The sequence below is a fragment of the Hemibagrus wyckioides genome, linkage group LG01, assembly GCF_019097595.1.
Source record: "Hemibagrus wyckioides isolate EC202008001 linkage group LG01, SWU_Hwy_1.0, whole genome shotgun sequence".
NCBI classification, from domain to species: Eukaryota; Metazoa; Chordata; class Actinopteri; order Siluriformes; family Bagridae; genus Hemibagrus; species Hemibagrus wyckioides.
In genome coordinates this window covers 3,257,512-3,272,298 of record NC_080710.1, presented here as the reverse complement: position 1 = coordinate 3,272,298, position 14,787 = coordinate 3,257,512, and the positions used below count along the sequence as shown (strand labels likewise).

The 14,787-nt window shown below is 42.6% G+C and overlaps 1 protein-coding gene across 2 annotated transcripts; it reads left to right on the top strand.

Annotated features, from left to right (window-relative positions):
* The first annotated feature begins 15 nt into the window (after nucleotides 1–15).
* On the top strand, nucleotides 16–14,477 carry tars2 (threonyl-tRNA synthetase 2, mitochondrial). 2 transcript variants are annotated; one of them, XM_058393104.1, is made up of 18 exons: nucleotides 16–156; nucleotides 6,778–6,953; nucleotides 7,034–7,148; nucleotides 7,290–7,411; nucleotides 7,914–8,022; nucleotides 8,106–8,173; nucleotides 8,579–8,657; nucleotides 8,743–8,889; nucleotides 8,984–9,082; nucleotides 9,517–9,683; nucleotides 9,899–10,061; nucleotides 10,779–10,916; nucleotides 11,680–11,757; nucleotides 12,075–12,175; nucleotides 12,256–12,357; nucleotides 12,468–12,540; nucleotides 12,626–12,740; nucleotides 14,193–14,477. In XM_058393104.1, exons 2-18 carry the CDS (start codon nucleotides 6,898–6,900, stop codon nucleotides 14,333–14,335), a joined length of 1,875 nt encoding a protein of 624 aa, XP_058249087.1. In that variant the 5' UTR covers nucleotides 16–156; nucleotides 6,778–6,897; the 3' UTR covers nucleotides 14,336–14,477. The 2 variants fall into 2 exon arrangements, with proteins under 2 accessions (XP_058249087.1, XP_058249079.1); XM_058393096.1 differs by lacking the exon at nucleotides 16–156 and adding an exon at nucleotides 4,504–4,718.
* The last annotated feature ends 310 nt before the right edge of the window (nucleotides 14,478–14,787 follow it).

Sequence of the window (14,787 nt, the reverse complement as noted above, 5' to 3'; positions counted from 1 at the left end):
AGTAAAGTTGAAGGTCACATGCTGGCAGCCTAAACAAATGCGTACCTAAGCCCCGCCCCCCTCAGCTTGGTTTTTCTTTAAAGCCAGTCACTTTAGACAAGATGGTGGGATGAACTGGGAGAAAAAGGAAAGGAAGATGAACAGAGAGAGGAAAAGGTGGTTATTCTGATCATTTCCACTTATCTTTGTGTGTGTGTGTGTGTGTGTGTGTGAATACGTACAACCAGATTATTTTTGAATGATCTAGGTATGTACCTAAGAATGTAAATAGAAGCTTTCTCTCCTTCCTGTGTGGCTTCTGCATTCCTGCTCTCTCTCTCTTTCTATAAACACACCTTTATCCTCTGCTTCAATCTTATATCAAAAAATCCAGATTAAACCTGCGTTCACACTAAAACTCGACAACTCGCTGTAGGTTTGTGGGCGTGGCATATCCAAATCTACTATGTAACTTGTACGTGACTTTTGCCGAAAACCATTTTATTCTTTCGCAATCGAGACGAAACGCAAGCAGATATTCGAGAGTAGAGAATTTTTGGGTGGGGCTTTGTCACTCGCTAACGTGAACGCAGGCTTATCGTTGCTTTACAGCTAGGATAAACAATCTCATGTTTCAACTTGGAATGAAAGCAGCATTAATCTAGCAGCAAAAACAAAACACCACACAAGTCAATCTTACTGCTTCCTTCTTTCTACTTCCTGTCTTTTGAGACTTTGGTTCATTTCTTTTTTTCTTTTTTTTTCTTCTTTTTTTTAGTTTTTGCGTGTATTAATATTAATAAAAGCCCTGCGTTGAGAAACAAGAATGGTCAGGGGCTTACAGTTCTTTATCTTTATCTTTATGATTATGATGTTTTGCTTTTTGGTGTGGTTTTTTTTTTTTGTTGTTCTTTTTCCTTTTGAAGAAAAATGTGAATACCAGTTGTGTAAATTTGTTTGATTTATAATAAGTAGCTGTTTCTGAAGCTGTACACAAGCAAGCTATGTGTGCGATTTACAAAGGAAAAAAAAAGCACTTGACCATTACAGACTATATCTAATTTGCGCATTTGAGCCCGCCCTCTTTTTTTTAAATATCAATGTGTATATGCATATTTAGGCTCCACCCCTTTGTCAGAGCAATAACAATGCAAGACTATGGTCTAAACCCATACGTAGGCTCCGCCCACTTTGCTCTGACACTTAAACCTTTTCATTTGAATCTCAGCACTCGTTAAGTAATTAAAATTGAAATGTCAAAATCGTGCACATAGCTGGTTAAAGGTGGACGCCCTTTCCTCGGAATCTGATGAGATGCACTCACTTTGTATTTTTGTCTGTTTTTTGTTTGCATTTCAAGAGTTCGTAATGTTCAAAATCTTCGAGCCCAAAATCGCTTTCGAATACCGTTTCTGATGCATCCTAGCCCACTTCCTGTTGACAAGTTTCCTTTTCCTCACATTGTTACTTTATCAGTTTGAGTGAATTTGCTTCGCTAAGGAATTTGTCACTACCCAGAAGGCATTGCTGCAGTCTGTTTTTTACACTCAGCTGATTTAGTATACATGAAATATGAGAAATTTATTTATACATGCAAGCTAGCTGGAATGTTAATCTTCCAGCTAGTTAGCATGATATTGACCCTTTCAGGTAGTAATAACTGGTTAGCAAAGAGAGACGAAAACAACTAGCTAGCACAATTTCTCCACTTTCGTGTATGGTTCTATTTTGCTAGCTAGAACGTTGCCTTCGATCTGCTAGTCGCTGACTGCCAGCTAGTTGATAAAAAAGCCACATGTTGCTAGCTGAGCAAGCTAGTTACTACCTGGGTTGTGAGGAATCTTTAGTTAGAATGTTGCTTTAGTCTGCTGGCTAGTCACAATGCCAGCAGGATAAAATAAAATAAATTTTTATTCCTCCGTCATCCTACTTTACTTTGCTAGCCACTTAGCATGCCAGCTAGTAAGGAAATGAAAACGTTTTGTGACCGTTTTGCAGTTTAAAGTGGTCGAGGGCGTGCTAAAGGAAACGGTATTGAAACACGAGTCAAAATCTTTGTTTTTGTGTGTATATAAACAAGCCAACCATTGCTAAATATATATATTTAAAAAAAAAGGAAGAGTTCAGATTAGATTTTTACATTAGATATGTATAAAACACTTCAGATTTGAGGATCGAGTGTTTTGGAGGAATGTCCTGTTCCTGGGCTCCACCCACACTGAGAGAAAAACTGTGATGAATGTAAATATTGCTAATACTGCTTGTACAAGTAGTCATGTGATTTATTATTATTATTTTTTCTTTCTTTCTTCATTTTGGTTCCTAACATGTGAAAGTTTAAGGAACGTGGTGGTGGTGATATACGGTGTCTTCTTTTGTCCTGAATGCATACACAACTCTCTCTCTCTCTCTCTCTCTGACCAGTATGACCACATGCTAAGGGTTCAGGCAAAATGGCTGTGTCCCAAATGCTAGACTTCATATTAGCTATGTTCTCAGACTAGTGCTAGTGCTTGCACTTTATCCCTGTGTCCTCTGTAGCTAAATGTACTACTTCTTAAAGAAAGCTAATTGCATATATTAACCAAAGCCATGAGTTTAGCATCCCTGTATCTTTTAGCCTTGAGCAAAGCTTATTTACTGATGATAACATTCTGAGGTGCCTAGTATGCAAACTAGCTAGTTTGTTATTCTCTCTCTACCACAGAGCTAGCAGTCACATGTTTTGTTAGTCATGCGTTGACCTGTAACTAATAAACAAGCTAGCTAGTTAATGTTCTCTTGTATCACAGAGCTAGCAGTCACATGTTTAGCATCTCTGTTACCTCAGTTTGTCTTATTAGAGGTAAATTAGCATTTTAGGAGGCTGGTAACTAGCCAGTCTTTACTGCTAGCTGTTTTAGCAGCTGGCTAGATGAGAAATACTGTGGTAACAGATTATATTCCATATCTCTGACTAGCTGTAACGTACAGCATCGTGGTGTTAGCATCTCCGTGTCATCTGTCAGGATTTAACATTTAACATCAGTACATTACTGAGAGCTATTTTTATGAAGTGCTGATGTTTGGGAGACGGCCATTATTGCTAAACATGCAAGTTAGCTGTTAGCTTCTTCACACACACTGCTCCTTTTTTGTTTGTTTGTTTGTTTGTTTGTTCATTTTATTTTGGGGCAAGATTACATACCATGTAAAATTGATCTTTTTAACCCGAATCCAAGACTTGACAAATGATTTGCATTTGCATTCACTCTCACACACACACACACACACACACACTCCATCCCACCAGCTAATGAGTTCCTATTTTTTTATTTATTTATTTACTTCTTGTTTTGTTTCTCATTATACAGATCTGTACGAGACGCACAACACTGACTGCTCTCAGTATAAATATATGAAACACCTTTCCACACTGCTGACCACTGTTCAGGTTTTAAATCAGGACTAACATTTGTTATCGTTTTAATCAATCCTTTCTTTGGTACACGCGTTTTTTAAAAAAAGAAAAAAGGAAAGGTCATTTATCTGGACTTAAAACCGTTACCCTAAGGGTTAATTTGTCACCTATGGTGGCACAGGTTCCCCACCCTGGTCCTGGAGAACCGTCAGTCCAGCACATTGTGACATTTCAGAAACTAAGGAGCTCTAACTAGCCAAAAAGAAACCTTTCAGTAAATAGAACCGGTTTTTTAAGAGAGCATCATCTTCTACACAGGATTGAAATGTAGGTTGAGATCTTTTCCAAATCACGCAAGTGTCCACTTCCCTTCCGCTGTTTCGATTACTCCAGAACCGAACGGTGCACATGGCTGATTATTTAGACGTATCGCTTTACAACAGGACTCAGTTGCACCATGGATGTAAGAGGTCCCGATTCCAGAACGTTCTCATTTCCGTCCCCGTAATCTCCTCTATCCATGATAAACGTGTATTAGACAAGACTGTGGTGTTAAAAAGATGGACTTGGGCCATTCTAACCGCCTTTCCAGGCGAAAACATACTCGTTTAGTATTTCGGTGGAATTTTAAAAGCCATTCTATTGATTTTGGTTTTCATGAGAATGAATATAAATAGCTGTTTATGGCGTTCATTTAATTACGGTCATTAAGTTGTACTGAACACTGTTAAAATGCTGCCCAGTTATCATTTGTGATCCAAGAAGCTCCATACTGAAGATGGTAACAGATCACTACCTAAAGTAGGAATTATTCCATCTTTAAATCCTATATTAGTGCACTTATTCATCCAACAGTGATGCATTTTGGGCATAGGTGGATGAGAACGGCGTCGTGTCTTTCCTTACAGTGCAAAGAGTGTGGTAAATTAGCTTTAGCACGCAGAAATTACCTCAGGAGGAGGAGGAGGATTTAAAAAAAAAAATTATTTTTTATTTTTTTTAAAGCTAGTGGAGCTACTTTATGCGCATTGTGTGTGCACGGTTGACGCATTCGAATGCGCTCACGCAGTTTGTCGCGCCTTCTGATTGGTCAAGCCCCTGGCAAAGATCCGACCAATCATCTGCCTCCTTCGTGGTTTATTCCGGTAACATGGCGGCGCACAGAGGACGACAGGGAACGACGTTGTGGGATTAAAAAAAATGGTGGAATTTTTGTTTTGTACAACTCTGAGCTTGTGAATCTTTTAAAAATAAAATGCTAGTGGCGTTGTATTTGCGGCGAGCTCTGTGCCACGAGACCCTGGGGTCGGCGTTGAGGAGCCACAGAGGCTACAGCAAGGTTATCTTTCAAACCTTAGATTTTTATATATAGATATGTTTTTCTTTTCCATCTCTCACTTCCGAGTTTGAAGCGAGTAGATTACGGTCAGCTAATTGTTTGTGGGTGGATCTGGAAAAATGATTGAGCTTGATCAGCTAAACAGGGGCATCCTGCATGATGTAAACATGAACAGGAAGCAGCACGTGCGCAGGTGGAAGGACTTAGGAGATTCCTCAGTGTTCATCTTGACACCAAAAAAGAAAGAAAGAAGCATCTCTTAAATCCTGTGTTTTAGTGATAGACTGAAGTGATGCAGATGTTAGGGTCAGTGGGGATACAGCTGTGTGTGTGAGAGAGTGTGAGAACACATCTAAAGCTATGTATGATGAATAAAACTCAGGTGTACTCCTCTTCCTCATCTTGGCAGACTTTTTTCACGTTCTTGCGCCAGTGGAGTCGAGATGGTTTAATTCCTCGGTGCATAAACACACACACACACACACAACAACTGAGGATAAAGTGTGTATGTTTGTGTGTGTGATGGAGCAGGAAACACTTCACTGTGCATGCCTTTATCGAAAGGAAGTCCACAGAGGATCAGAAATGACTTGCTTGTGCACCCTTGGGTCAAAGAAATGCAGTTAGAGCGACAGAATATAACACTGTGTGGTGGAGCGGTGTCCAGCGTTTCTATCGTCCTCAAGTTGGCTTTTTGGACGATCTTCTCGGTTCTTCTCATATAATAATAATTTTGGTGATATTTTATCATTAATTAATATATTTATTTATCTGGCTATTTATTTTTTTATTTTTATTTTTTATTTATCTAGCTATTCATTTATGTATTTAGTTTTATGTAGTTTTTCTTCCCCACAATTTTTTTTTTGTTGCTTTGGTTTTACATCATTTGTATTTCTTGAATTATTTTTCTTTTACGTACAAAATTCTTTTTTTTAAAACAACAAAAACATCATTTTAGTGATATTTTATTATTAATTAATACATTGATTAAATATCTATCTATCTATCTATCTATCTATCTATCTATCTATCTATCTATCTATCTATCTATTTTTAGTTTTCTCATTTTTCTTTCCCACAAATTTTTGTTGGTTTGGTTTTACATTGTTTGTATTTCTTGAATTATTTTTCTTCAAAGAACAAAACTTTTTTTTTTTTTTTTTTGAAAATCATTATTTTGCTGATATTTATTTATTTGTTTGTTTGTTTGTTTGTTTGTTTGTTCCTTGATTGATTGTTCTCCTAGCACTTGGATCTCTAGCCAGGTCTTTTGCATCCTTCCGACCCAAAAAAAACCCATTGGGGTGTACAAACCTTTGCACACAGGAGTGATACAGATTATATTAATGTTTCCCCTCATGTGTGTTAAAGAGCTGAGCAGTCGGTGTGAGTGAGATCAAAGCGTGTTCGAATCCTAGCGTTACCGTGGTGACACCCTGTTGGTCACATGACCGTCCGGAGAACGAGGCCAGAGCGCCGCATCTGTACAAACACTCTGACTCGTTCCCTAACCTCCTGAAACACACACACACACACTCGCTCATTCCTCCTCCTGGATTAATGAAGAGAGCAACAAACGTCTGTCTGACAAATACACACCTTACACACAGGGTCACTTTCTGACTTCTGGATTCTGATTGGTCAGAAAGGTCTTCCATATAAATGCATTAAAGCTGCAGTCTGTAAATGTTGCTGTGACACAAGAGGAACAACACACCGGATCATGCTGTGTTTCAGAGTGAAATAAATTATATTAACGCTTCCTGGTCCTCACACACACACAGAGTGCTTTACAGAGTTTGAGGGGGAAATGAGTAGAGAAGATTCAGGGCTTCTGCCCAACTCCTAGTCCTAAAGTGCTTACCTTGAGCCCTTCTAAGGCTTGTGTGTTTTTGTGAATTGCGACACAGCCCAGAGTGTGTTTTTGTAAGACACAGCTGTGTGTGTGTTGTGGGTTTGAGTGATTTAAAGCAGCAATGTTTTTACAGCATCATTGTTTGTGTTAAATGTTGTGTTGTAGCATCTATTTGATTGTGTGTGTGTGTGTGTGTTGCAGCTTCAGCCTTCAGCCAGTCAGTCAGAGCGACTGCGACTCTTTGAGGCCTTCTCGAAAAGACCAGACCTGAAAGGGGCGGAGCCTGGGCGAGAGCTGAGCGTCCGATTGGCTGATGGGCGAATGGTGAAAGGAGTTTCAGGGGTCACGACCCCGTTACAGATCGCGCAGGACACACGGTGCGTCCACACACACACAGGTTTTATTTACTGACAGTGAGTCAAAAGGGGGCGGGGCTTAAATCTCACCGGTTTTGCAGGGTTAGAGGAGCCGTGGTGAGCAGAGTGAGTGGTGCATTGTGGGAGTTATCTCGCCCTCTAGAGGTCGACTGTGAGCTGCAGCTGCTCGGCTACGACTCCTTGGAGGGAAGACAGGTGTGTGTGTGTGTGTGTGTGAGAGAGATAGAGAGAGAGAGAGAGAGAGAGAGAGAGAGAGAGAGAGAGAGAGAGTGGTTCTTAAGATAAATCCCTGACATATTACACACTGTGTGTGTGTGTGTGTGTGTGTGTGTGTAGGTGGTGTGGAGGACAGGTGCGTGTGTGTTAGCAAGTGTGATGGAAACACAGCTTGGTGCTCAGGTGTGTCGTGAAGGCGTCTCAGACACCGGACTCTACTGTGACTACAGACTGGACCACAGGTACACACACACACACACACACACACACACACACACACAGTACTGTCTCCTAATACCTTCTAAATTCTTCTTTTCTGTTTTTGTTTGTTTTCATTAAATTCTGATTTCAATGTTTTTGTTACATTATATAATGAATATAATTTCATATTTTAGTAAACATGTTCAGTTTTTATTTATTTTTATATTTAAATATCTTTTTTGTAGTATATTATATTATAAAATTAGTTTATCATTTTATCATAATTTTTAATTAACTGTTTTTAAAAACTTGACAGTTTTTTTTATGTATTGCATAATAATTATTTATTTATTTATTTATTTATCTTTTCAATTATATAAATATATATATATATATATATATATATATATATATATATATATATATATATATATATATATATTATTTATTTAATCAATCAATCTAGGGTTAGGGCTTGGGATGAGTCAGTAGATGGCATGACTTTAAGTGGCATAATAATAATAATAGTGGTGTCTGTCTCAGCTCGGTGTGTTTAGACGAGGTGGAGCGGAGGTGTGAGGAGGCGGCGGCGTTAAAACTCCCCATCGCTACGACACAACTCTGCGCGCACCAACTCCAGCAGCTCTTCCAGGTCAGCTACAGGTCATGACCTTTAACCTTTCAGCTGTTGCAAGCTGTAGTGGCGCTGATGAAGTGATGCGATGTTTGTGGCAGGACGACGAGGTGAGGCTGCGGTGTGCCGAGGAGGCGCTGATGCTTGGAGACACGGTCAGCGTGTACAGGTGTCTCTCTCTCACACACACGTAGCATGACATCAGCTCATGAAGGCCTAGCCTTAACGTTAAAAGTAACTCTAAACGGACAAAAAGTATTGAGTATGTCATTATTTGCTTCAGAAGAACTCCCCATATTAACTGACAAAGCTGGAAGCCCCGTCCACTTTCTCCCATCTGACAGTAGTAATGTTTTTTCTCCTCAAATTTTCTCTGATTGACTTTATTTTACATCAATCTGTGTGTGTTTATCTAAGTATAGAGTTCACATCAGCTGCACTCACAAATATTCACAGCCATCCATTTAGATTATGGATTAAAGAGGATGCTGTGCTGCGATCTGGCCTCTAGGTGTCAGTGTTGAGCAAAAATTCAGATTTTAACGTCTTTCTGTAACTGTGTGTGTGTGTGCAGGTGTGGCGTGTGTGTAGGTGTGAGTTCCGGTCCACTTCTCCCTCACACAGGCTTCCTGCGCTGCTTTAAGATGTTACAGGTGAGCCACTGCCAAATCCTCAGGGTCCTAAACTCCTCCTTGTTCACATTTAAGTCATCTCTCCGTGAACTCTCCGATGCTGCAGGTTTCTCCCGTGACTTTGTCGTCTGATTCCGACGTGACGGGGGTGCAGAGGATTCTGGGAGTTTCATTTCCAGGGGCAAGAGAGCGGGAGCGTTGGGAGCACGAGCAGGAGGAGGCAAAGAAACGCGACCATCGACGCATCGGCAAGGTTCGGTCTGGAAAAACGCACAGCTTTAGGAAATCTGTAGGGTGTGTGAGTGTGTGTGAGTGTGTGTGGTTAATACTCTTTGTTTTTTAATCAGGAGCAGGAGCTGTTCTTCTTTAACGATGTCAGTCCAGGAAGCTGCTTCTTCCTACCTAAAGGAGCTCATATTTACAACACGCTCACGGATTTTATAAAGGTAACACTCCAACATGGCTCAGTGTAGAGCGCTAGAGCAAAATGATTATTATTATTATAATTATTATTATTATAATTAATTATAATTATTAGTATAATTATCTGCATATTGGAGTTTATAAATATTTAAAAGAACATTTATAATATATAGTTTTATTAGACACAAAACCTATAATTAAGAATTTATTTAAATTAGTTATTTTAAATAAGAATAAGAACAATAAACTGTCACTTAAAAATTATTGGAATGAATTTTTATTTATATTTAACCTTTTTTTTAAAATAAGAAATATTTATTGAATTCAATCTGTCCATCTATTATGTTTTGCTAATTAAAATTTTATTGAAATATGAGTATACGAGAATATTGAGTATACTTTATACATAAACGAAACAAATCCAAATCCAGTGTCCGTCTTTTCCTCTTTCCGTCAGAGCGAGTACAGGCAGCGGGGCTTCAGTGAGGTTGTGACCCCAACCCTGTACAGCACGTCGTTATGGCAACGCTCAGGACACTGGGAACACTACAGCGAGAACATGTTCACGGTGACGTGCGAGCCTCACACCTTCGCCCTCAAGCCCATGAACTGCCCCGCCCACTGGTGAGGAGGACACGAGAATGAGAAAAAAAACTCAGTTTAAGAAAAAAAATCATAATTTTTATAAAAGTATATTTCATAAGTGAAGGTTATGAATTATTTTTTTTATATATTTTTATTTAAATTTATTTTGATACCTTTTGTGTCATCTCATGAGCTCTGATCTATTTAAACTGATGTTAATGAGATAATGAGTGTTGTGGCCCCGCCCACTGCAGTGTGATGTATGAGCAGAGAGTGAGGTCATGGCGTGAGCTGCCCCTCCGATGGGCCGACTTTGGAGCGCTGCACCGCAACGAGCACTCGGGGGCACTAGGGGGCCTAACTAGGGTACGACGCTTCTGTCAGGATGACGCACACATCTTCTGCACACCTGAGCAGGTATGGAACACACACACACACACATTAATCTGATATAGTCTGAAAGTGTGTGATACAGTCACACGTCACTAAACAACAGAATTAAATTACACTTTAGTGACCTCAAGTGACCTCAGCTAGATGTTTCTCATGTCAAAAGGGTGTGGCTGCATCTTCTGTGCCTGTTAATTTAAGTAAAAGGGGTGTGGCCTCTAATACGCAGCCTGTCAGTCTCAGTTTAAGGTGCAGTGGCTTCTGTGATTATCTGTCTGGAGTGGGCGTGGCCTGTGTGTCAGGAGGTGTGGCCTATGTCAAGCTCAGTTGAGTGGGTGTGGCCTCTTAGTCTCTGAAGGAGGTGTAGCCTCTGTGTCAGACTCAGTTGAGAGAGAGTGGCTAGTCAGTCTATATGAAGTGGGTGTGGCACAGTCTCAGTCGGTCTAAACGAAGTGGGCGTGGCTTTAGTCTCAGTCAGTCTAAATGAAGTGGGTGTGGCTCAGTCTCTGTCAGTTTAAATTAAGTGGGTATGGCTTCAGTCTCAGTCAGTCTAAATGAAGTGGGTGTGGCTTTAGTCTCAGTCAGTCTAAATGAAGTGGGTGTGGCTTTAGTCTCAGTCAGTCTAAATGGGCATGGCCTCAGGCAAGCTCGGTGAAGTGGAGGGCGTGGCTTCAGCCTCAGTCACGCAAGTGGGCGTGGCCTTAGGCAGGCTCGGTGTATTGACACGTCTTTTTGTCTCTGCAGTTAGAGGAGGAGATGACGGCGTGTTTGGACTTTGTGAGGAGCGTGTATCGTGTGTTCGGTTTCACATTCCACTGCTTGCTCTCCACTCGCCCCGCCCAGTTTCTGGGAGACTCCGCCCTCTGGGACACCGCAGAACAGGTAACACCTCGAATTATACATATGACTGAAATCTTAACCACACAAGAGACTGTAAAATGAACAAATGTCTCTCTCTCTAATTCTCTCTCTCTCATTCCCTCTCTCTCTCTCCCTCTGTCTCTCATTCCCTCTCTCTCTCCCTCTGTCTCTCATTCCCTCTCCCTCTCTCTCTCTCCCTCTGTCTCTCATTCCCTCTCCCTCTCTCCCTCTATCTCTCATTCCCTTTCTCTCTCTCTCTCTCTCTCTCTCTCTCTCTCTCTCTCCCTCCCTCTGTCTCTCATTCCCTCTCTCTCTCTCCCTCTGTCTCTCATCCCCCCCCTCTCCTCCCTCCCTCTTTTTGTGTCAGTCCCTCTTCCCCCCCCTCTCTCCCCCCTCCCTCTTTTTGTGTCTCTGTCTCTCTCTCTCATTCTCTCTCCCTCCGTCTCTCTCTCCCTCTGGCTCTCCCTCTCTGTCTCTCACTCTCTTCCCGTCTCTCACTCTCCCTCCCTCCCTCTCTCTCCCTCTCCCTCCCTCTCTCTCCCTCTCCCTCCATCTCTCTCTCCCTCCCTCCATCTCTCTCTCTCTCTCCCCCACCCTCCCCCTCTCTCCCTCCCTCACCCCCCCTCTCCCTCTCTCCCCCTCTCTCCCCCCCCCCTCCCCTCTTCCCCCTCCCTCCCTCCCTCCCTCCCTCCCTCTCTCCCTCCCTCTCTCCCTCCCTCCCTCCCGCCCTCCCTCCCTCTCTCCCTCCCTCCCTCTCTCCCTCTCTCTCTCTCTGTTGGAGTAGCAGTTAGAGAAGAGTCTGCAGTTGTTTGGAGAGCACTGGGAGCTCAATCCGGGCGACGGTGCTTTTTACGGTCCAAAGGTGCCACAGACACACACACACACACACACACGGTTTCAATCATACGTTCAGCCAAGATGGCCTCACTCAGCCTTGGAGATTAAATAAGAAGACAATGTTGCATGCTGTGTGTGTGTGTGTGTGTGTGTGTAGCCTTGAGGAAAACATTCCAGAACACAGTGTCATCTATAATCTCGTAATGATTACACACACACACACACACCAACCCTGACTACAAACAGTGTCACTGAGTTGTCCCCAGACTTTTTACTCTCTCTCTCTCTCCCTCTCTCTCTCTCTCGTTTGTGTTACGTGTGTTTGTGTGTGTGTGTGTTAAGATCGATATACAGATCCGAGATGCGATTGGCCGACAGCACCAGTGTGCCACCATCCAGCTGGACTTCCAGCTTCCAATCAGATTTGACCTGGAATATGTAGGGTATGTACACACAGACACAGACACACACACACAGAGAGAGAGAAACTTTTTCTTTATTATTCTTTATTATTCCCCCTCAGAGCGGATGGACAGACTCACAGACCCGTGATGGTGCATCGTGCGGTTTTGGGCTCACTGGAGAGAATGATTGCCATTCTGGCTGAGAACTTTGGCGGCAAGTGGTGAGAAATATTTAGAGAAATTATATTTACCCAGTTCGTTATGGCATGTTGTGATTGGCTGAAAGCCGAAGACATCAGTGGCGTCCTCTCTCTCTCTCTCTCTCTCTCAGGCCGTTCTGGCTGTCCCCAGTGCAGGTGATGGTTTTGCCAGTAGGGGATGACAGAGAGCAGTTTGCCCGGGATGTGAGTAAATTATTAGAACTGATCTAGAAGTTTAAATACAGATTAAATTGAACTGATCATCTGAGGTTCCTCTGGTAAATTTAAGGTGGTCCGGAGATTAAAGGAGGCAGGATTTATGGCTGACCTTGACGATGACCATGGTTCCACCTTAAATAAGAAGATTCGCTTAGCACAGCTTTCCCAGTATAACTATATATTTGGTAAGACACACACACACACAAACACACACTGGTTGATGTAACAAACTTAGCTTGTGATTAGTTACTGAGCTTCAATGCTAGTGTGTGATTGGTTGCTGGGGGTTACTGATGATGTGTGATTGGTTGCTGGGGGTTACTGATGGTGTGTGATTGGTTGCCGGGGGTTACTGATGGTGCGTGATTGGTTCATTGCTGGTGTGTAATTGGTTGCCGGGGGTTACTAATGATGTGTGATTGGTTGCCGGGGGTTACTGATGATGTGTGATTGGTTGCCGGGGGTTACTGATGATGTGTGATTGGTTGCCGGGGGTTACTGATGATGTGTGATTGGTTGCCGGGGGTTACTGATGATGTGTGATTTGGTTGCCGGGGGTTACTGATGATGTGTGATTTGGTTGCCGGGGGTTACTGATGATGTGTGATTTGGTTGCCGGGGGTTACTGATGATGTGTGATTTGGTTGCTGGGGGTTACTGATGATGTGTGATTTGGTTGCTGGGGGTTACTGATGATGTGTGATTGGTTGCTGGGGGTTACTGATGATGTGTGATTGGTTGCCGGGGGTTACTGATGATGTGTGATTTGGTTGCCGGGGGTTACTGATGATGTGTGATTTGGTTGCTGGGGGTTACTGATGATGTGTGATTGGTTGCTGGGGGTTACTGATGATGTGTGATTGGTTGCTGGGGGTTACTGATGATGTGTGATTGGTTCATTGCTGGTGTGTGATTGGTTGCTGGGGGTTACTGATGATGTGTGATTGGTTGCTGGGGGTTACTGATGATGTGTGATTGGTTCATTGCTGGTGTGTGATTGGTTGCTGGGGGTTACTGATGATGTGTGATTGGTTACCAGGGGTTATTGATGATGGGTGATTGGTTGCCGGGCTTCATTTCTGCCAGATGATTGGTTGCCTTGTGTTATTGCAAAAAAGGCTGTACATTAGCTCACTCTCTCTATTTCTCTCCATCTATCTTTCTTTCTCTCCTTCTCTCTCTATCGCTCTCTCCCTCCCTCTCTCTTTTCCCCTCTCTCTTTCTTTCTCTCCCCACTCCCCCTTTCTCTCTCTCCCTCTCTCTCACTTTCATTCTCTCCCTCTTTCTGCCCCCCCATTCTTTCTCTCCCCACTCTCCCCCCTTTCTTTCTTTCTTTCTTTCTCTCTCTCTCTCTCTCTCTCTCTCTCTCTCTCTCCCTCCATCTTTCTCTTTCTTTCTCGCCCCCCTGCTGTTACCCCTCTCTCTCACACTTTCTTTCTCTCCTTCTTTCCGTCTGTCTTTCTCCCCCTCTCTTTAATTCTCTCCTCCCTCTTTCTCTCCCTCTTTCTTTTTCTTTCTCTCTCTCTTTCTCTCTCTCTCTCTCTCTCCCTCTTTCTTTTTCTTTCTCTCTCTCTCTCTCTCTCCCTCCCTCCCTCTGTCTCTCATTCCCTCATTCCCTCTCACTCTCTCACTCACAGTGATAGGAGAGAAGGAGCGACAGAGCGGGACAGTCAGCGTGAGGACGAGAGGAGGGAAACAGCTGGGGCAGAGGTCACTGGAGGAAGTGATGACATCACTGACGGAGCTCCGAGAGACTCGCAGTAACCGGGAGCATTTCTGAGAAAACACACCTGTGTTACAGAAGAAAGAAAACTCACCTGAACAGAGTGTGTGTGTGTGTGTGTGTGTGTGTGTGTGTGTGTGTGTGTGAGAGAGTCAGAGATCCTGTCGTCCTTGCTTGTGTGATATTTATAATAAAATGATATTCTGGTAATGTTGTCTTGTGCTTTCTGGTGTGTGTGTGTGTGTGTGTGTGACACAGGGTTTTCATGGCTGTTCGGTCTGGATCTCTTTCCCTCCTGCTAAAAATAATAGCTGGTGAACTTTAGGTGACCTGCAGCTCCAGAGAAAGAATCGCTTCTTTTGTGTGTGTGTGTGTGTTTGTGTGAAGCTCTTCCTGGAATCAGAAGGGGTGCAAACTGACCACAGAGCCATCAGAAAGAAGAAAGTAAGAACAGACGTTTGTGTGTGTGTGTGTGTGTGTGTGGATGAATTGGGGCAAAATCTAGAATG